General features: G+C 47.8%; 1 protein-coding gene across 1 annotated transcript in view; it reads left to right on the top strand.

Moving 5' to 3' along the window:
• Positions 1 to 17,327, top strand: part of LOC124019008 (laminin subunit alpha-5-like) — a 189,856-nt gene extending 172,529 nt beyond the window's left edge. The window contains 3 exon segments of the mRNA XM_046334352.1: positions 6,862 to 7,476; positions 13,550 to 13,727; positions 17,113 to 17,327. Coding sequence (XP_046190308.1) covers positions 6,862 to 7,476; positions 13,550 to 13,727; positions 17,113 to 17,327 — 1,008 coding nt within the window.
• Positions 17,328 to 22,306: the final 4,979 nt, after the last annotated feature.

Genomic DNA, 22,306 nt, shown 5'->3' with positions numbered 1-22,306 from the left:
TGGCCAGTGATTTCCTCCTTTCCTTAAAGTGACCAGTGATTTCCTCCTTTCCTTAAAGTGACCAGTGATTTCCTCCTTTCCTTAAAGTGACCAGTGATTTCCTCCTTTCCTTAAAGTGGCCAGTGATTTCCTCCTTAAAGTGACCAGTGATTTCCTCCTTTCCTTAAAGTGACCAGTGATTTCCTCCTTTCCTTAAAGTGGCCAGTGACTTCCTCCTTTCCTTAAAGTGGCCAGTGATTTCCTCCTTTCCTTAAAGTGACCAGTGATTTCCTCCTTAAAGTGACCAGTGATTTCCTCCTTAAAGTGACCAGTGATTTCCTCCTTAAAGTGGCCAGTGATTTCCTCCTTAAAGTGACCAGTGATTTCCTCCTTTCCTTAAAGTGACCAGTGATTTCCTCCTTTCCTTAAAGTGGCCAGTGATTTCCTCCTTTCCTTAAAGTGACCAGTGATTTCCTCCTTAAAGTGGCCAGTGATTTCCTCCTTTCCTTAAAGTGGCCAGTGATTTCCTCCTTAAAGTGACCAGTGATTTCCTCCTTAAAGTGACCAGTGATTTCCTCCTTAAAGTGACCAGTGATTTCCTCCTTAAAGTGACCAGTGATTTCCTCCTTAAAGTGGCAAGTGATTTCCTCCTTAAAGTGACCAGTGATTTCCTCCTTAAAGTGACCAGTGATTTCCTCCTTAAAGTGGCCAGTGATTTCCTCCTTAAAGTGGCCAGTGATTTCCTCCTTTCCTTAAAGTGACCAGTGATTTCCTCCTTTCCTTAAAGTGGCCAGTGATTTCCTCCTTTCCTTAAAGTGGCCAGTGATTTCCTCCTTAAAGTGGCCAGTGATTTCCTCCTTTCCTTAAAGTGGCCAGTGATTTCCTCCTTAAAGTGGCCAGTGATTTCCTCCTTTCCTTAAAGTGGCCAGTGATTTCCTCCTTAAAGTGGCCAGTGATTTCCTCCTTTCCTTAAAGTGGCCAGTGATTTCCTCCTTAAAGTGACCAGTGATTTCCTCCTTTCCTTAAAGTGACCAGTGATTTCCTCCTTTCCTTAAAGTGGCCAGTGATTTCCTCCTTTCCTTAAAGTGACCAGTGATTTCCTCCTTAAAGTGGCCAGTGATTTCCTCCTTTCCTTAAAGTGGCCAGTGATTTCCTCCTTTCCTTAAAGTGGCCAGTGATTTCCTCCTTTCCTTAAAGTGACCAGTGATTTCCTCCTTTCCTTAAAGTGACCAGTGATTTCCTCCTTAAAGTGGCCAGTGATTTCCTCCTTTCCTTAAAGTGACCAGTGATTTCCTCCTTAAAGTGGCCAGTGATGTCCTCCTTTCCTTAAAGTGGCCAGTGATTTCCTCCTTAAAGTGACCAGTGATTTCCTCCTTAAAGTGGCCAGTGATTTCCTCCTTTCCTTAAAGTGACCAGTGATTTCCTCCTTTCCTTAAAGTAGCCAGTGATTTCCTCCTTTCCTTAAAGTGGCCAATGATTTCCTCCTTTCCTTAAAGTGGCCAGTGATTTCCTCCTTTCCTTAAAGTGACCAGTGATTTCCTCCTTTCCTTAAAGTGGCCAGTGATTTCCTCCTTTCCTTAAAGTGGCCAGTGATTTCCTCCTTTCCTTAAAGTGGCCAGTGATTTCCTCCTTTCCTTAAAGTGACCAGTGATTTCCTCCTTTCCTTAAAGTGGCCAGTGATTTCCTCCTTTCCTTAAAGTGGCCAGTGATTTCCTCCTTAAAATGACCAGTGATTTCCTCCTTGAAGTGGCCAGTGACTTCCTCCTTTCCTTAAAGTGACCAGTGATTTCCTCCTTTCCTTAAAGTGACCAGTGATCTGTTCCCTCTCTGTTCTCTCTCTGTTCTCTCTCTGTTCCCTTTCTGTTCTCTCTCTGTTCCCTCTCTGTTTCCTCTCTGTTCTCTTTCTGTTCTCTTTCTGTTCTCTCTCTGTTCCCTCTCTCTGTTCCCTCTCTGTTAACTCTCTGTTCCCTCTCTGTTAACTCTCTGTTCCCTCTCTGTTCCCTCTCTGTTCCCTTTCTGTTCTCTCTCTGTTCCCTCTCTGTTATCTCTCTGTTATCTCTCTGTTCCCTCTCTGTTATCTCTCTGTTTCTCTCTCTGTTCTCTTTCTGTTCTCTTTCTGTTCTCTCTCTGTTCCCTCTCTCTGTTCTCTCTCTGTTCTCTCTCTGTTAACTCTCTGTTCCCTCTCTGTTCCCTCTCTGTTCTCTCTCTGTTCTCTCTCTGTTAACTCTCTGTTCCCTCTCTGTTCTCTCTCTGTTCCCTCTCTGTTCTCTTTCTGTTGTCTCTCTCTGTTCTCTCTCTGTTATCTCTCTGTTCTCTTTCTGTTCTCTCTCTCTGTTCTCTCTCTGTTCCCTCTCTGTTCCCTCTCTGTTATCTCTCTGTTCTCTTTCTGTTCTCTCACTTTGTTCTCTCTCTGTTCCCTCTCTGTTCCCTCTCTGTTATCTCTCTGTTCTCTTTCTGTTCTCTCTCTGTTCCCTCTCTCTGTTCCCTCTCTGTTCGCTTTCTGTTCTCTCTCTCTGTTCTATTTCTGTTCCCTCTCTGTTCCCTCTCTGTTCCCTCTCTGTTAACTCTCTGTTCCCTCTCTGTTCCCTCTCTGTTCTCTCTCTGTTCTCTCTCTGTTCTCTCTCTGTTCTCTCTCTGTTCTCTCTCTGTTATCTCTCTGTTATCTCTCTGTTCCCTCTCTGTTATCTCTCTGTTCTCTCTCTGTTATCTCTCTGTTATCTCTCTGTTATCTCTCTGTTATCTCTCTGTTATCTCTCTGTTCTCTCTCTGTTCGCTCTCTGTTCCCTCTCTGTTCTCTCTCTGTTCCCTCTCTGTTCTCTCTCTGTTCCCTCTCTGTTCTCTCTCTGTTCGCTCTCTGTTCCCTCTCTGTTCTCTCTCTGTTATCTCTCTGTTATCTCTCTGTTATCTCTCTGTTCCCTCTCTGTTCTCTCTCTGTTCCCTCTCTGTTCTCTCTCTGTTCTCTCTCTCTGTTCTCTCTCTCTGTTCTCTCTCTGTTCCCTCTCTGTTATCTCTCTGTTCCCTCTCTGTTTGTTCTCGGTTCTCTTTCTGTTCTCTCTCTCTGTTCTCTCTCTGTTCTCTCTCTGTTATCTCTCTGTTCCCTCTCTGTTCTCTTTCTGTTCTCTCTCTGTTCTCTCTCTTTCTGTTCTCTCTCTGTTATCTCTCTGTTCCCTCTCTGTTCTCTTTCTGTTCTCTCTCTGTTCTCTCTCTTTCTGTTCTCTCTCTGTTATCTCTCTGTTCCCTCTCTGTTCTCTTTCTGTTATCTCTCTGTTCTCTCTCTGTTATCTCTCTGTTCCCTCTCTGTTCTCTCTCTGTTCCCTCTCTGTTCCCTCTCTGTTCTCTCTCTGTTCTCTCTCTGTTCCCTCTCTGTTATCTCTCTGTTATCTCTCTGTTCCCTCGCTGTTCCCTCTCTGTTCTTTTTCTTTTGTCTCTCTGTTATCTCTCTGTTCTCTTTCTGTTCTCTCACTTTTTTCTCTCTCTGTTCCCTCTCTGTTCCCTCTCTGTTATCTCTCTGTTCTCTTTCTGTTCTCTCTCTGTTCCCTCTCTCTGTTCCCTCTCTGTTCGCTTTCTGTTCTCTCTCTCTGTTCTATTTCTGTTCCCTCTCTGTTCCCTCTCTGTTAACTCTCTGTTCCCTCTCTGTTCTCTCTCTGTTCCCTCTCTGTTCCCTCTCTGTTCTCTCTCTGTTCTCTCTCTGTTCCCTCTCTGTTCTCTCTCTGTTCCCTCTCTGTTCCCTCTCTGTTCTCTCTCTGTTCTCTTTCTGTTCTCTCTCTCTGTTCTCTCCCTGTTCCCTCTCTGTTCTCTTTCTGTTCTCTCTCTCTGTTCCCTCTCTGTTCCCTCTCTGTTCCCTCTCTGTTCCCTCTCTGTTCTCTCTCTGTTCTCTCTCTGTTCTCTCTCTGTTCTCTCTCTGTTCTCTCTCTGTTCCCTCTCTGTTATCTCTCTGTTCTCTCTCTGTTCCCTCTCTGTTCCCTCTCTGTTCTCTCTCTGTTCCCTCTCTGTTCCCTCTCTGTTCTCTCTCTGTTCTCTTTCTGTTCTCTCTCTCTGTTCTCTCCCTGTTCCCTCTCTGTTATCTCTCTGTTCTCTTTCTATTCTCTCTCTGTTCCCTCTCTCTGTTCCCTCTTTGTTTGTTCTCTGTTCCCTCTCTGTTCTCTTTCTGTTCTCTCTCTTTCTGTTCTCTCTCTGTTCTCTCTCTGTTCTCTTTCTGTTCTCTCTCTGTTCTCTCTCTTTCTGTTCTCTCTCTGTTATCTCTCTGTTCCCTCTCTGTTCTCTTTCTATTATCTCTCTGTTCTCTCTCTGTTATCTCTCTGTTCTCTTTTTGTTCTCTCACTCTGTTCTCTCTCTGTTCCCTCTCTGTTCCCTCTCTGTTATCTCTCTGTTCTCTCTCTGTTCCCTCTCTGTTATCTCTCTGTTCTCTCTCTGTTATCTCTCTGTTCTCTTTTTGTTCTCTCACTCTGTTCTCTCTCTGTTCCCTCTCTGTTCCCTCTCTGTTATCTCTCTGTTCTCTCTCTGTTCCCTCTCTGTTATCTCTCTGTTCTCTTTCTGTTCTCTCTCTGTTCCCTCTCTCTGTTCCCTCTCTCTGTTCCCTCTCTGTTATCTCTCTGTTCTCTTTCTGTTCTCTCTCTGTTATCTCTCTGTTCCCTCTCTGTTCTCTTTCTGTTCTCTCTCTGTTATCTCTCTGTTCCCTCTCTGTTCGCTTTCTGTTCTCTCTCTGTTCTATTTCTGTTCCCTCTCTGTTCTCTCTCTGTTCTCTCTCTGTTCCCTCTGTTCTCTCTCTGTTCCCTCTCTGTTCCCTCTCTGTTCTCTCTCTGTTCTCTTTCTGTTATCTCTCTGTTCCCTCTCTCTGTTCTCTTTCTATTCTCTCTCTGTTCCCTCTCTCTGTTCCCTCTCTGTTTGTTCTCTGTTCTCTTTCTGTTCTCTCTCTCTCTGTTCTCTCTCTGTTCCCTCTCTCTGTTCCCTCTCTGTTCTCTTTCTGTTATCTCTCTGTTCTCTCTCTGTTATCTCTCTGTTCCCTCTCTGTTCTCTTTCTGTTCTCTCTCTGGTATCTCTCTGTTCCCTCTCTGTTCTCTTTCTGTTCTCTCTCTCTGTTCTCTCTCTTTCTGTTCTCTCTCTGTTCTCTCTCTGTTCTCTTTCTGTTCTCTCTCTGTTCTCTCTCTGTTATCTCTCTGTTCCCTCTCTGTTCTCTTTCTATTATCTCTCTGTTTTCTCTCTGTTATCTCTCTGTTCCCTCTCTGTTCTCTTTCTGTTCTCTCTCTCTGTTCTCTCTCTTTCTGTTATCTCTCTGTTCTCTCTCTGTTATCTCTCTGTTCTCTCTCTGTTATCTACAGGAATACAAATACTTGGGTGTCCTCTTGGACAATAAGATTCAGTGGAGTAAATGTCCAGACCTGAAATACAAAAAGAGCCAACGGAGGCTGTACCCTCTCAAAAAGCCGGGATCTTTTAATGTAGACTGTACTAGACTGACTCTGTTTTACAAATCTTTCATAAAGAGTATTTTAACTTGTTGTATTGTTTGTTAATTTGGCAATGCCACTGCCAGCCAGAGAAATATGCAGAGAAGGATTATCACCACAGCAAGCAAGGTACGTGGAGTCAAACAGACAGGCCTGGATGAAATCTTTAAGGTCAGGGCCCTCCCCAAGGCTCACAAAATACATTTTAGACACAAGTCACCCCCTGTACCCAGACTTTGAATTACTCCCCTCTGGGTGCAGGTATAGGGCACCCCTCAGCAGGAAAAACAGAACTAGACAAATCATTTGTGCCAGGTGTGATATCCCTCCTAAATAGCTCGAGCTAATGTTCCTATCGACTCAGTAAGGCCAGCAGGCTAGACTTTTTTTTCATTTTTAATTGTTATGTAACTGTTATGAAATTTGAATGACCAATTTTGTTTTGTACTTAAATGCCACTTGAAATGTGTACATGACACTGCAACAAAATTTCCCCATGGGGACAATAAAGTCAGTAAGTAAGTAAGTTCTCTCTCTGTTCTCTCTGTGTTCTCTTGGTTTTCTCTCTGTTCTCATCTCTCTCTTCTCTTTCTGTTCTCTCATCTCTCTCTTCTCTCTCTCTGATCTATTTCTGTTCTCTCTCTGTTCTCTCTCTCTTTGTTTTCTCTTTCTCTTCTCTCTCTGATCTATTTGTTTTCTCTCTCTCTTCTCTTTCTGTTCTCTTTCTGTTCTCTCATCTCTCCATTCTCTCTCTGATCTATTTCTGTTCTCTCTCTCATCTCTCTGTTCTCTTTCTAATCTATTTCTGTTCTCTCTGTTCTCTCTGTTCTCTTTCTAATCTCTCTGTTCTCTTTCTAATCTATTTCTGTTCTCTCTGTTCTCTCTGTTCTCTTTCTAATCTATTTCTGTTCTCTCTGTTCTCTCTGTTCTCTTTCTAATCTATTTCTGTTCTCTCTGTTCTCTCTGTTCTCTTTCTAATCTATTTCTGTTCTCTCTGTTCTCTCTCTTCTCTTTCTAATCTATTTCTGTTCTCTCTGTTCTCTCTGTTCTCTTTCTAATCTATTTCTGTTCTCTCTGTTCTCTCTGTTCTCTTTCTAATCTATTTCTGTTCTCTCTGTTCTCTCTCTGTTCTCTCTCTTCTCTCTTTGTTCTGTTCTCTATCTTCTATCTCTGTTCTCTCTCTGTTCTCTCTCTGTTCTCTCTCTCATCTCTCTGTTCTCTCTGTTCTCTCTGTTCTCTCTCTGTTCTCTCTCTTCTCTCTTTGTTCTGTTCTCTATCTTCTATCTCTGTTCTATTTTTGTTCTCTCTGTTCTCTCTCTGTTCTCTCTGTTCTCTCTCTGTTCTCCCTCTCTCTTCTCTTTCTGTTCTCGCTCTGTTCTATTTTTGTTCTCTCTGTTCTCTCTCGGTTCTCTCTCTGTGCTGTCTCTTTTCCCAGTCTCTCTACATTCACCGCTGTGCCTATCCTTCTAAGTTTACCCCAGCTCAGACAGTCAGAAAGAAAGTGAGAGGACACAGTCACAGACAACACTACAGGGTGGTGTCCACTAAGCTCTGCAGGGTGGTGTCCACTAAGCTCTACAGGGTGGTGTCCACTAAGCTCTACAGGGTGGTGTCCACTAAGCTCTACAGGGTGGTGTCCACTAAGCTCTACAGGGTGGTGTCCACTAAGCTCTACAGGGTGGTGTCCACTAAGCTCTGCAGGGTGGTGTCCACTGAGCTCTACAGGGTGGTGTCCACTAAGCTCTACAGGGTGGTGTCCACTAAGCTCTACAGGGTGGTGTCCACTAAGCTCTGCAGGGTGGTGTCCACTAAGCTCTGCAGGGTGGTGTCCACTAAGCTCTGCAGGGGGGTGTCCACTAAGCTCTGCAGGGTGGTGTCCACTAAGCTCTGCAGGGTGGTGTCCACTAAGCTCTACAGGGTGATGTCCACTAAGCTCTACAGGGTGGTGTCCACTAAGAACTGCAGGGTGGTGTCCACTAAGCTCTGCAGGGTGGTGTCCACTAAGCTCTACAGGGTGGTGTCCACTAAGCTTTGTGTGGTGGTGTCCATGGTGCTGATTCAAGATACATTTTGAAATGTACTGTGAGGACAGCTCATTGAAAGTTCAGCTGTAGATTTTCCATTATGTTCTTGGGTAGAATGTCTAAGAACAGGCTTACCTTTCCACCTACCTGTGGGAGTATTGTGTGCTTGGTGAATTATCAACGTGATCACACATATTACAAGCTAACAGGAGTGCATGCTGATCAGATCACTGTCTCTATAATGTCAACATTAGTTTCTGCAGGATCATAGAGATGGTCCTTTGAATTCCAATAGGATCCTTTATGTCTGCATCCCTAAAAGAAACATATTCCCTACATAGTGCACTACTTTTGTCAAGGGGCTCTGGTCAAAAGTAGTACACTGAGGGGCCTCCCGGGTGGTGCATCCTTCCTGTTTGGCCCTGTCCGGGGGTGTCCTCGGATGGGGCCACAGTGTCTCCTGACCCCTCCTGTCTCAGCCTCCAGTATTTATGCTGCAGTAGTTTATGTGTCGGGGGGCTAGGGTCAGTTTGTTTATCTGGAGTACTTCTCCTGTCCTATTCGGTGTCCTGTGTAAATCTAAGTGTGCGTTCTCTAATTCTCTCCTTCTCTCTTTCTTTCTCTCTCTCGGAGGACCTGAGCCCTAGAACCATGCCCCAGGACTACCTGACATGATGACTCCTTGCTGTCCCCAGTCCACCTGGCCATGCTGCTGCTCCAGTTTCAACTGGCCTGGGCCCTAGGACCATGTCCCAGGACTACCTGACATGAGGACTCCTTGCTGTCCCCAGTCCACCTGGCCATGCTCCTGCTCCAGTTTCAACTGTTCTGCCTTACTATTATTCAACCATGCTGGTCATTTATGAACATTTGAACATCTTGGCCACGTTCTGTTATAATCTCCACCTGGCACAGCCAGAAGAGGACTGGCCACCCCACATATGCTCTCTCTAATTCTCTCTTTCTTTCTCTCTCTCGGAGGACCTGAGCCCTAGGACCGTGCCCCAGGACTACCTGACATGATGGCTCCTTGCTGTCCCCAGTCCATCTGACTGTGCTGCTGCTCCAGTTTCAACTGTTCTGCCTTATTATTATTTGACCATGCTGGTCATTTATGAACATTTGAACATCTTGGTCATGTTCTGTTATAATCTCTACCCGGCACAGCCAGAAGAGGACTGGCCACCCCACATAGCCCGGTTCCTCTCTAGGTTTCTTCCTAGGTTTTGGCCTTTCTAGGGAGTTTTTCCTAGCCACCGTGCTTTTACACCTGCATTGTTTGCTGTTTGGGGTTTTAGGCTGGGTTTCTGTACAGCACTTTGAGATATCAGCTGATGTACGAAGGGCTATATAAATACATTTGATTTGATTTGATTTGATTTGCAGTGGTTTAGGCGCTGTCCTGCAGGGCTTTGTCGTAACCGGCCGCGACCGGGAGGTCCGTGGGGCGACGCACAATTGGCCTAGCATCGTCCAGGTTAGGGAGTGGTTGGCCGGTAGGAATATCCTTGTCTCATCGCGCACCAGCGACTCCTGTGGCAGGCCGGGCGCCAACACCGTGCCAGGTGCACAGTGTTTCCTCCGGCACATTGGTGCGGTTGGCTTCCGGGTTGGATGCGCTGTGTTAAGAAGCAGTGTGGCTTGGTTGGGTTGTGTTTCGGAGGACACATGACTTTCAACCTTCGTCTCTCCAGAGCCCATACGGGAGTTGTAGCGATGAGACAAGATAGTAGCTACTAAACAATTGGATACCGCGAAATTGGGGAGAAAACGGGGTAAAATTTAAAAAAATAAAAATAAGTTGTACACTGTTTAGGACTGTGCCATTTGTGACACAGTCCAAGAGATGGTGATGCAGGTTCCCTCCCTAGGGAGTAATGGGCTGTGCCTGGGTTCCATTCTTTTAGTTCTAGAACCCTAGAACTAGGGTTAGATGTGTGGCTGCTGGACTCCATGTCATGTCTCTCTCCTCTCTCTCTCCATGTCCTATCACATCGTGTGTTCCTATTGTCCACATATACAGTTCTGTTCTTCTCAGCAAACTCATCTTTAGTGAGCTATAGGTTACTGCTATCGTGCAACGTAAAACACAACAACCCTTAGATGAGATTGGGAAGATCCGTGATGTCATTGTTTTCTTAATCACGTTGGAGAAAGAAGAGTGGGTGTCGTCTGGAACTGCATTACATTACAGTCTCTCCCATTGCACCCGCAGTGTCTTTAATTACACACACAGGAATAAGCACAGCTCTGCCTGATGAAAGTTGGCCTCTAACTGTACGGCCACTGTGCCACAGGGCATTTTTTCCTAATGGTTCTGCCCTCCTATTGGATTACCCAGAATGCATCCCAAATTTCACTCTATTACCTTTATAGTACACTACTTTTGGACCAGGACCCATTGGTAGTAGTGCACTATATAGGGTTCCAGGTGGGATGGAGATAACCTAGTTTAAAATATGATGTAGTGATTTCCCAAGCCAGGAAATCTGTCCGTTTATAAAAGATCGATGCCAGAGAGAAAGTTTAATGCCACATGATTTTAGTCTGTCCGTAAATGTTTGATCTTTAAACTTTTATTTGGTGTTATACACCTAGATCTGAAACGGATGCCCTGATGACTTAACAAAGCCAGAAATGCATCACTTGTGAAATTAGTCTTTATTCAATCATTTTAATTATCTGATTGCTTATTAATTGCTAAAGATATATTTTAGAAGCAGCCTAATTAAAATGAATAAAATAAAATAAAACACAAAGGGTGAGTCAAAGTTAGCCTGGTCCCAGAACTGATTGGCCTGTCAAACTCAGTTTTAATCATCTGGGACTACATTAGAATCAAACTCAAAACAGATCTAGGACCAGATTAGAATCCGACCATTCCAGAGACAGCGACAATCATGAAGACTTATTGATGAAATGACCTGAGGCATGTGTTCAAGTAGGAACATGTATAGGCAGGCTACACACATCTTTCACACCGACATAGATGTCCAGACCATATAAATAAAATCACAACAACAGTTATTCTATTTCTGTGGCCCAGACAGACACATCTACACACTTACCCAAATGCAAATCACCTGCAAATCATCTTTGACTTGCATTCCAGACGCTGGGTTCCAAAAACAGAACTATATTCCGGAACCAATGTGTACATTTAGAAGGGTCATCAAGCACAACAACAACAGAACTATATTGTGGTGTTCGGAACCAATGTGTACATTTAGAAGGGTCATCAAGCACAACAACAACAGAACTATATTGTGGTTTTCGGAACCAATGTGTACATTTAAAAGGGTCATCAAGCACAACAACAATAGAACTATATTGTGGTGTTCCGGAACCAATGTGTAAAATTTAGATGGGTCATCAAGCACAACAACAACAGAACTATGTTGTGGTGTTCCGGAACCAATGTGTACATTTAGAAGGGTCATCAAGCACAACAACAACAGAACTATGTTGTGGTGTTCCGGAACTCATGTGTACATTTAGAAGGGTCATCAAGCACAACAACAACAGAACTATGTTGTGGTGTTCCGGAACCAATGTGTACATTTAGAAGGGTCATCAAGCACAACAACAACAGAACTATGTTGTGGTGTTCCGGAACTCATGTGTACATTTAGAAGGGTCATCAAGCACAACAACAACAGAACTATGTTGTGGTGTTCCGGAACCAATGTGTACATTTAGAAGGGTCATCAAGCACAACAACAACAGAACTATGTTGTGGTGTTCCGGAACTCATGTGTACATTTAGAAGGGTCATCAAGCACAACAACAACAGAACTATATTGTGGTGTTCCGGAACCAATGTGTACATTTAAAAGGGTCATCAAGCACAACAACAATAGAACTATATTGTGGTGTTCCGGAACCAATGTGTACATTTAAAAGGGTCATCAAGCACAACAACAATAGAACTATATTGTGGTGTTCCGGAACCAATGTGTACATTTAAAAGGGTCATCAAGCACAACAACAATAGAACTATATTGTGGTGTTCCGGAACCAATGTGTAAAATTTAGATGGGTCATCAAGCACAACAACAACAGAACTATGTTGTGGTGTTCCGGAACCAATGTGTACATTTAGAAGGGTCATCAAGCACAACAACAACAGAACTATGTTGTGGTGTTCCGGAACCAATGTGTACATTTAGAAGGGTCATCAAGCACAACAACAACAGAACTATGTTGTGGTGTTCCGGAACCAATGTGTACATTTAGAAGGGTCATCAAGCACAACAACAACAGAACTATGTTGTGGTGTTCCGGAACCAATGTGTACATTTAGAAGGGTCATCAAGCACAACAACAACAGAACTATGTTGTGGTGTTCGGAACCAATGTGTACATTTAGAAGGGTCATCAAGCACAACAACAACAGAACTATGTTGTGGTGTTCCGGAACTCATGTGTACATTTAGAAGGGTCATCAAGCACAACAACAACAGAACTATGTTGTGGTGTTCCGGAACCAATGTGTACATTTAGAAGGGTCATCAAGCACAACAACAACAGAACTATGTTGTGGTGTTCCGGAACCAATGTGTACATTTAGAAGGGTCATCAAGCACAACAACAACAGAACTATGTTGTGGTGTTCCGGAACCAATGTGTACATTTAGAAGGGTCATCAAGCACAACAAAAACAACATTGCTTCGGAGAACAAAAGAACGAGCTTTCGATCTGTGATTCAGATACTGAGAGACAAGATGCCAAGTCATTTAGACTGTCCTTTTTGGCACCACTCATATTCTACTGGGAGTGGGAAGTGTCTGTCCATCCGCAGTCATCTCCAACGTAACCTCTCCCAGCAGCTTCATAGGGGCAAGACAGGGTCACTTTTCCTTTCTTCTTGTTCGTTTAATGTTACTACGGTAAAGAAATATGAGAGTGAGTTGTACGGTCACCAGCAGTAGGTCTAAACTGGGGTTGTTTACTATTTTGAAAGGATCTTCGTGCTCCTCAACTCGGAGCAGGACGGGTTGAGGAGACTGATAAAGAAACGTGACTGTCTGGTCCGTCTGATGAAGCAGAAATACTAGGGGAGATGAGTATTCTGATGGAGCCCCGTGTAAGCGGCAGGGTAGCCTAGTGATTAGAGCGTTGGACTAGTAACCGGAAGGTTCAAATCCCCGAGCTGACAAGGTACAAATCTGTCGTTCTGCCCCTGAACAGGCAGTTAACCCACTGTTCCTAGGCCGTCATTGAAAATAAGAATTTGTTCTTAACTGACTTGCCTAGTTAAAATAAAGGTTAAATCAAAATTTTAAAAATTAAAAGCAGCCGTTTCTTTCAATGAACCGCATTTAGGTCAAATTCCTTAATCAAATCAGGTTGTTTCCTCCTCTTTGAATGAAGACGTACCAGGTTGTCTTTATATCATACCACCAACGACGGCACAATGGGATTTCATTTTAAGTCAAAAAATATATATATTTTAAATTTATCAAGATACTAATATTTGACATTTTACTATTGATATTTCTTTGCAACCTGTTTTTATTTGTGTTCTGCAGAGTTCTTGTTTAAGGCCTCAACGATTAAAGACCATCTCTGAATCTCTCCTGGATACTCAACCCGTTGTTAGAAGAACCCAAGTGTTACCATTTTATTTTTATTTTTTTACCTTTATTTAACCAGGCAAGTCAGTTAAGAACATATTCTTATTTTCAATGACGGCCTGGGTTAACTACCTGTTCAGGGGCAGAACGACAGATTTGTACCTTGTCAGCTCGGGGGTTTGAACTCGCAACCTTCCAGTTACTAGTCCAACGCTCTAACCACTAGGCTACGCTGCCGCCACATGCACTTCAATGTGTTTAGAAATGTAGAGTTGGCCAAGATGAAACAATGGTCAGAAAGACCTTTAATATACCATGACTTTATTGGGCCTGTGTTTTTGTGTGGCATAACAATAACTACATGGATGGCCTTTATACAGAAAAAGACATTATTTGAGGTGTAGGGTGAAAATAAGATCTGCAGGATACAATATGTTCTCTTCATAACAATAACCAGAGCCCTATGGTGCTGTCATGTGTCAGGTCTGTTATAGTGGATGTGTTGCGTTTACTGTGTTCCAGGCAGGCATACAGAACAGCCCTCTGCTCCTGACCCTGTTCTCCAACAGTGAGAGTGTAGAGGAGCAGTTAGACTCAGACTCCCGCTCTCCTCTCACAGAGAGACCCAACATGACCTCGTCCAGAGACTGCAACATGCTCCACAAACACCACATGGGATCCTGCCAAGTGGTGGGGTTCTGTCAGTCTTCTGTCTCTGTCAACTCTGTCTCTCTGTCAGTCTCCTGTCTCCATCTGTCAGTCTCCTGTCTCTGTCTGTATGTCAGTCTCTCCTTCAGTCTCCCTGTCTCTCTGCCAGTCTCCTGTCTCTCTCTGTCTGTCTGTCTGTCTGTCTGTCTGTCTGTCTGTCTGTCTGTCTGTCTGTCTGTCTGTCTGTCTGTCTGTCTGTCTGTCTGTCTGTCTGTCTGTCTGTCTGTCTGTCTGTCTGTCTGTCTGTCTGTCTGTCTGTCTGTCTGTCTGTCTGTCTCCCTGTCTCTGTCTGTCTCCGTCTGTCAGTCTCCCTGTCTCTGTGCCAGTCGCCTGTCTCCGTCTGTCTGTCTCTCTGTGTTTGTCTCCTGTCTCTCTGTCAGTCTCCTGTCTCTCTGTCAGTCTCCTGTCTCTCTGTCAGTTGATCCATTCTTTTTCCATTTAGCTGCTTGCGACACGGCTCCTCATCAAGCTAAGAACAGAGATCTGCTGGAGTTTCTCCTCAATTGCAGGGTGACTGAGTCGTAAGCAATGTGAATGAGCGAGTCGTAGCAGCGTGAGTGAGACAGCAGGGTGAGTGAGTTGTAGCAGGGTGAGTGAGTCGTAGCAGGGTGAGTGAGTCGTAGCAGGGTGAGTGAGTCATAGCAAGGTGAGTGAGTCGTAGCAATGTGAATGAGCGAGTGGTAGCAGGGTGAGTGAGTCATAGCAGAATGAGTGAGTCGTAGCAGGGTGAGTGAGTCATAGCAGAATGAGTGAGTCGTAGCAGGGTGAGTGAGTCATAGCAGAATGAGTGAGTCGTAGCAGGGTGAGTGAGTCATAGCAGAATGAGTGAGTCGTAGCAGGGTGAGTGAGTCATAGCAGAATGAGTGAGTCGTAGCAGGGTGAGTGAGTCATAGCAGGGTGAGTGAGTCATAGCAGAATGAGTGAGTCGTAGCAGGGTGAGTGAGTCATAGCAGAATGAGTGAGTCGTAGCAGAATGAGTGAGTCGTAGCAGGGTGAGTGAGTCATAGCAGAATGAGTGAGTCGTAGCAGAATGAGTGAGTCGTAGCAGAATGAGTGAGTCATAGCAGAATGAGTGAGTCGTAGCAGAATGAGTGAGTCGTAGCAGAATGAGTGAGTCATAGCAGAATGAGTGAGTCGTAGCAGAATGAGTGAGTCGTAGCAGAATGAGTGAGTCGTAGCAGGGTGAGTGAGTCATAGCAGAATGAGTGAGTCGTAGCAGAATGAGTGAGTCGTAGCAGAATGAGTGAGTCATAGCAGAATGAGTGAGTCGTAGCAGGGTGAGTGAGTCATAGCAGGGTGAGTGAGTCGTATCAGGGTGAGTGAGTGAGTCATAGCAAGGTGAGTGAGTCGTAGCAGGGTGAGTGAGTCGTATCAGGGTGAGTGAGTGAGTCATAGCAAGGTGAGTGAGTCGTATCAGGGTGAGTGAGTTGAAGCAGGGTGAGTGAGGTGTAGCAGGGTGAGTGAGTGAGTCATAGCAGGGTGAGTGAGTCGTAGCAATGTGAATGAGCGAGTCGTAGCAGGGTGAGTGAGTTGTAGCAGTGTGGGTGAGTGAGTCATAGCAAGGTGAGTGAGTTGTAGCAATGTGAATGAGCGAGTCGTAGCAGAGTGAGTAAGTTTTAGCAAGGTGAGAAAGTCATAGCAGGGTAAGTGAGTGAGTCGTAGCAATGTGAATAAGCGAGTCGTAGCAGGGTGTGTGAGTCGTAGCAGAATGAGTGTGTCGTAGCAGGGTGAGTGAGTGAGTCATAGAAGGGTGAGTGAGTTGTAGCAGGGTGAGTGAGTCATAGCAGGGTGAGTGAGTCATGGCAGGGTGAGTGAGTCGTAGCAGGATGAGTGATTTGTAGCAGGGTGAGTGAGGGCGTCATAGAAGGGTGAGTGAGTTGTAGCAGGGTGAGTGAGTCATAGCAGGGTGAGTGAGTCATGGCAGGGTGAGTGAGTCGTAGCAGGGTGAGTGAGTTGTAGCAGGGTGAGTAAGTCATAGCAGGGAAGAGTGAGTCATATCATGGTGAGTGATTGAGTCAAAGCATGGTGAGTGATTGAGTCAAAGCATGGTGAGTGAGTCATAGCAGGGTGAGTTAGGGAGTCATAGCAGGGTGAATGAGTCGCAGCAATGTGAGTGCGTGAGACGTAGCAGAGTGAGTGTGTGTGTCATAGCAAGGTGAGTGAGTATTAGCAGCTCCTTACAGGTCTCTCAGCCAGACAATGGACAGCAAATGTATGTCAATCACAGGCTATAGACCTGGGCATGACCCTCATTATAGAGCCATTCAAAGAAGCTCCCCCCCTGTCCCTCACACACAGTCACACACAATCACAGGGCAATCCAAGGCCTAACCCTCTTCACAGAACTCTCAAAGTGGCCCCCCCACCCCCACCCCCGTCACATACACTGATTTGTGGTCTGAGTACTGCAGGCGGATCAGGGTCACCTCCCTCCCACTTCTCTTTTGTGTAGCCACCTTTTGGTTGTGCAGTTTCTTCTTTTCATTCTTGTTATAGTACTTATTCTACCAGCCATCAGCTACCTTATATAATGTTACTTACCCTACATTATTCATCTCATATGCATATGTATATACTGTACTCTACATCATCGACTGCATCCTTATGTAACACATGTATCACTAGCCACTTTAACTATGCCACTTTGTTTACTTTGTCTACACACTCATCTCATATGTATATACTGTACTCGATACCATCTACTGTATGCTGCTCTGTACCATCACTCATTCATATATCCTTATGTACATGTTCCTTATCCCCTTACACTGTGTATAAGACAGTAGTTTTGGAATTGTTAGTTAGATTACTTGTTGGTTATCACTGCATTGTTGGAACTAGAAGCACAAGCATTTCGCTACACTCGCATTTAACATCTGCTAACCATGTGTATGTGACAAATAAAATTTGATTTGATTTTGATTTGATCTGTGCTGTTCTCATGTCTCTGTGTTCTATTATATACAGTGCCCCTGGTGACAAACCCCATCTAAACCGTTCATCCTCTCCCCCAGGTGGAAGCATGGTTTCTGTCTGTGCTGCACCACTCCAGCCCCAGAGACAGTCTCCTCCGCTGGCTGGGCCTGCTGTCTAACCTGAGCTGCAGGTAGGTTTCTTCCTTCTAGGAAGTTGCTTTGCTTGCTGTTTTAGGGTTTAGGCCGGGTTTTCTGACTAGCCTGAGTGAAATTCAGTTTAATTGTGTTATCATACCATCTCTCCTTGTCACTCATTGTCATACCAGTCATGGCATGTCTGGCTTGACAAGGACACCAGTGGAATAGGTACGAGCATGAACAAATCTGGGACCAGGCTACTTTGTGAAAACTGCTGCTGTAAATAGGGATATAACAATACACAAATCTGATTGTATTCTGCAGGGAGCCACCAGGGGGAGCTCTGGGGCAGCGGTAAAATGAGGTTTCCCTGCACGCCCTGCTCTACTCCTGGCCCACCACGCTCCTCCAGGCCCTCTGGCCCCTCGCCCAACACAGTTACCCCAGGGCGAGGACTGCTGCTGGGTACACGATCTCCAGGCTTCCCCTGCCTGGATCCCCCACCCCTAGATCTCCTCGTAGGTGCCAGACCAGGATGAGGCATGGATGAGCAGTGACAGTGCGGCTAAGATGCAACAGAGAGTAAAGAACGGATCGATCTCCCTAGAGAGTGGTTACGGAGCGATCCCCCAGGGTGTGGTTACGGAGCGATCCCCCAGGGTGTGGTTATGGAGCGATCCCCCATGGTGTGGTTACGGAGCGATCCCCTAGAGAGTGGTTACGGAGCGATCCCCCTAGAGTGTGGTTACGGAGCGATCCCCCAGGGTGTGGTTACGGAGCGATCCCCCAGGGTGTGGTTACGGAGCGATCCCCTAGAGTGTGGTTACGGAGCGATCCCCCTAGAGTGTGGTTACGGAGCGATCCCCCTAGAGAGTGGTTACGGAGCGATCCCCCTAGAGAGTGGTTACGGAGCGATCCCCCAAGAGAGTGGTTACGGAGCGATCCCCCTAGAGAGTGATTACGGAGCGATCCCCCTAGAGAGTGGTTACGGAGCGATCCCCCTAGAGAGTGGTTACGGAGCGATCCCCCTAGAGAGTGGTTACGGAGTGATCCCCCTAGAGTGTGGTTACGGAGCGATCCCCCTAGAGTGTGGTTACGGAGCGATCTCCCAGGGTGTGGTTACGGAGCGATCTCCCAGGGTGTGGTTACGGAGCGATCCCCCTAGAGTGTGGTTAGGGAGTGATCCACTAGAGAGTGGTTACGGAGCGATCTCCCAGGGTGTGGTTACGGAGCGATCTCCCAGGGTGTGGTTACGGAGCGATCCCCCAGGGTGTGGTTAGGGAGTGATCCCCTAGTGTGGTTACGGAGCGATCCCCCAGGGTGTGGTTACGGAGCGATCTCCCTGGGTGTGGTTAAGGAGCGATCTCCCAGGGTGTGGTTACGGAGCAATCTCCCAGGGTGTGGTTACGGAGCGATTCCCCAGGGTGTGGTTAGGGAGTGATCCCCTAGTGTGGTTACGGAGCGATCTCCCAGGGTGTGGTTACGGAGCGATCCCCCTAGAGAGTGGTTACGGAGTGATCCCCTAGAGAGTGGTTACGGAGCGATCCCCTAGAGAGTGGTTACGGAGCGATCCCCCTAGAGTGTGGTTACGGAGCGATCCCCCTAGAGTGTGGTTATGGAGCGATCCCCCTAGAGTGTGGTTATGGAGCGATCCCTAGAGAGTGGTTACGGAGCGATCCCCCAGGGTGTGGTTACGGAGCGATCCCCCTAGAGTGTGGTTACGGAGCGATCCCCCTAGAGAGTGGTTACGGAGCGATCCCCCTAGAGAGTGGTTACGGAGCGATCCCCCTAGAGTGTGGTTACGGAGCGATCCCCCAAGAGTGTGGTTACAGAGCGATCCCCTAGAGTGTGGCTACGGAGCGATCCACCTAGAGTGTAGTTAGGGAGCGATCCCCTAGAGTGTGGTTAGGGAGTGATCCCCTAGGGTGTGGTTACGGAGCGATCCCCTAGAGTGTGGTTACGGAGCGATCCCCCTAGAGTATGGTTACGGAGAAACCCCCTAGAGTGTAGTTACGGAGCAACCCCCTAGAGTGTGGTTACGGAGCGATCCCCTAAATTGTGGTTACAGAGCGATCCCCCTAGGGTGTGGTTAGGGAGAGATCCCCCTAGAGTGTGGTTACGGAGTGATCCCCCTAGAGAGTGGTTACGGAGCGATCACCCTAGAGTGTGGTTACGGAGTGATCCCCCTAGAGTATGGTTACGGAGCGATCCCCCTAGAGTGTGGTTATGGAGCGATCCCCTAGAGAGTGGTTACGGAGCGATCCCCCAGGGTGTGGTTACGGAGCGATCTCCCTGGGTGTGGTTAAGGAGCGATCTCCCAGGGTGTGGTTACGGAGCAATCTCCCAGGGTGTGGTTACGGAGCGATTCCCCAGGGTGTGGTTAGGGAGTGATCCCCTAGTGTGGTTACGGAGCGATCTCCCAGGGTGTGGTTACGGAGCGATCCCCTAGAGAGTGGTTACGGAGTGATCCCCCTAGAGAGTGGTTACGGAGCGATCCCCCTAGAGAGTGGTTACGGAGCGATCCCCTAGAGTGTGGTTACGGAGCGATCCCCCTAGAGTGTGGTTATGGAGCGATCCCCCTAGAGTGTGGTTATGGAGCGATCCCTAGAGAGTGGTTACGGAGCGATCCCCCAGGGTGTGGTTACGGAGCGATCCCCCTAGAGTGTGGTTACGGAGCGATCCCCCTAGAGAGTGGTTACGGAGCGATCCCCTAGAGAGTGGTTACGGAGCGATCCCCCTAGAGTGTGGTTACGGAGCGATCCCCCAAGAGTGTGGTTACAGAGCGATCCCCTAGAGTGTGGCTACGGAGCGATCCACCTAGCGTGTAGTTAGGGAGCGATCCCCTAGAGTGTGGTTAGGGAGTGATCCCCTAGGGTGTGGTTACGGAGCGATCCCCTAGAGTGTGGTTACGGAGCGATCCCCCTAGAGTATGGTGACGGAGAAACCCCCTAGAGTGTAGTTACGGAGCAACCCCTAGAGTGTGGTTACGGAGCGATCCCCTAAATTGTGGTTACAGAGCGATCCCCCTAGGGTGTGGTTAGGGAGAGATCCCCTAGAGTGTGGTTACGGAGTGATCCCCCTAGAGAGTGGTTACGGAGCGATCACCCTAGAGTGTGGTTACGGAGTGATCCCCCTAGAGTATGGTTACGGAGCGATCCCCCTAGAGTGTGGTTATGGAGCGATCCCCTAGAGAGTGGTTACGGAGCGATCCCCCAGGGTGTGGTTACGGAGCGATCCCCCTAGAGTGTGGTTACGGAGCGATCCCCCTAGAGAGTGGTTACGGAGCGATCCCCCTAGAGAGTGGTTACGGAGCGATCCCCCTAGAGTGTGGTTACGGAGCGATCTCCCAGGGTGTGGTTACGGAGCGATCCCCCTAGAGTGTGGTTAGGGAGCGATCCACTAGAGAGTGGTTACGGAGCGATCTCCCAGGGTGTGGTTACGGAGCGATCCCCCTAGAGTGTGGTTAGGGAGTGATCCACTAGAGAGTGGTTACGGAGCGATCTCCCAGGGTGTGGTTACGGAGCGATCTCCCAGGGTGTGGTTACGGAGCGATCCCCCAGGGTGTGGTTAGGGAGTGATCCCCTAGTGTGGTTACGGAGCGATCCCCCAGGGTGTGGTTACGGAGCGATCTCCCTGGGTGTGGTTAAGGAGCGATCTCCCAGGGTGTGGTTACGGAGCAATCTCCCAGGGTGTGGTTACGGAGCGATTCCCCAGGGTGTGGTTAGGGAGTGATCCCCTAGTGTGGTTACGGAGCGATCTCCCAGGGTGTGGTTACGGAGCGATCCCCCTAGAGAGTGGTTACGGAGTGATCCCCCTAGAGAGTGGTTACGGAGCGATCCCCCTAGAGAGTGGTTACGGAGCGATCCCCCTAGAGTGTGGTTACGGAGCGATCCCCCTAGAGTGTGGTTATGGAGCGATCCCCCTAGAGTGTGGTTATGGAGCGATCCCCTAGAGAGTGGTTACGGAGCGATCCCCCAGGGTGTGGTTACGGAGCGATCCCCCTAGAGTGTGGTTACGGAGCGATCCCCCTAGAGAGTGGTTACGGAGCGATCCCCCTAGAGAGTGGTTACGGAGCGATCCCCCTTGAGTGTGGTTACGGAGCGATCCCCCAAGAGTGTGGTTACAGAGCGATCCCCTAGAGTGTGGCTACGGAGCGATCCACCTAGAGTGTAGTTAGGGAGCGATCCCCTAGAGTGTGGTTAGGGAGTGATCCCCTAGGGTGTGGTTACGGAGCGATCCCCTAGAGTGTGGTTACGGAGCGATCCCCCTAGAGTATGGTTACGGAGAAACCCCCTAGAGTGTAGTTACGGAGCAACCCCCTAGAGTGTGGTTACGGAGCGATCCCCTAAATTGTGGTTACAGAGCGATCCCCCTAGGGTGTGGTTAGGGAGAGATCCCCCTAGAGTGTGGTTACGGAGTGATCCCCCTAGAGAGTGGTTACGGAGCGATCACCCTAGAGTGTGGTTACGGAGTGATCCCCCTAGAGTATGGTTACGGAGCGATCCCCCTAGAGTGTGGTTATGGAGCGATCCCCTAGAGAGTGGTTACGGAGCGATCCCCCAGGGTGTGGTTACGGAGCGATCTCCCTGGGTGTGGTTAAGGAGCGATCTCCCAGGGTGTGGTTACGGAGCAATCTCCCAGGGTGTGGTTACGGAGCGATTCCCCAGGGTGTGGTTAGGGAGTGATCCCCTAGTGTGGTTACGGAGCGATCTCCCAGGGTGTGGTTACGGAGCGATCCCCCTAGAGAGTGGTTACGGAGTGATCCCCCTAGAGAGTGGTTACGGAGCGATCCCCCTAGAGAGTGGTTACGGAGCGATCCCCCTAGAGTGTGGTTACGGAGCGATCCCCTAGAGTGTGGTTATGGAGCGATCCCCCTAGAGTGTGGTTATGGAGCGATCCCTAGAGAGTGGTTACGGAGCGATCCCCCAGGGTGTGGTTACGGAGCGATCCCCCTAGAGTGTGGTTACGGAGCGATCCCCCTAGAGAGTGGTTACGGAGCGATCCCCCTAGAGAGTGGTTACGGAGCGATCCCCCTAGAGTGTGGTTACGGAGCGATCCCCCAAGAGTGTGGTTACAGAGCGATCCCCTAGAGTGTGGCTACGGAGCGATCCACCTAGAGTGTAGTTAGGGAGCGATCCCCTAGAGTGTGGTTAGGGAGTGATCCCCTAGGGTGTGGTTACGGAGCGATCCCCTAGAGTGTGGTTACGGAGCGATCCCCCTAGAGTATGGTGACGGAGAAACCCCCTAGAGTGTAGTTACGGAGCAACCCCCTAGAGTGTGGTTACGGAGCGATCCCCTAAATTGTGGTTACAGAGCGATCCCCCTAGGGTGTGGTTAGGGAGAGATCCCCCTAGAGTGTGGTTACGGAGTGATCCCCCTAGAGAGTGGTTACGGAGCGATCACCCTAGAGTGTGGTTACGGAGTGATCCCCCTAGAGTATGGTTACGGAGCGATCCCCCTAGAGTGTGGTTATGGAGCGATCCCCTAGAGAGTGGTTACGGAGCGATCCCCCAGGGTG

This window comes from Oncorhynchus gorbuscha, unplaced genomic scaffold (genome assembly GCF_021184085.1).
Source record: "Oncorhynchus gorbuscha isolate QuinsamMale2020 ecotype Even-year unplaced genomic scaffold, OgorEven_v1.0 Un_scaffold_6:::fragment_8:::debris, whole genome shotgun sequence".
NCBI classification, from domain to species: Eukaryota; Metazoa; Chordata; class Actinopteri; order Salmoniformes; family Salmonidae; genus Oncorhynchus; species Oncorhynchus gorbuscha.
The sequence above is the reverse complement of the archived record's forward strand: the minus strand, read 5'-3'. Positions and strand labels throughout refer to the sequence as shown.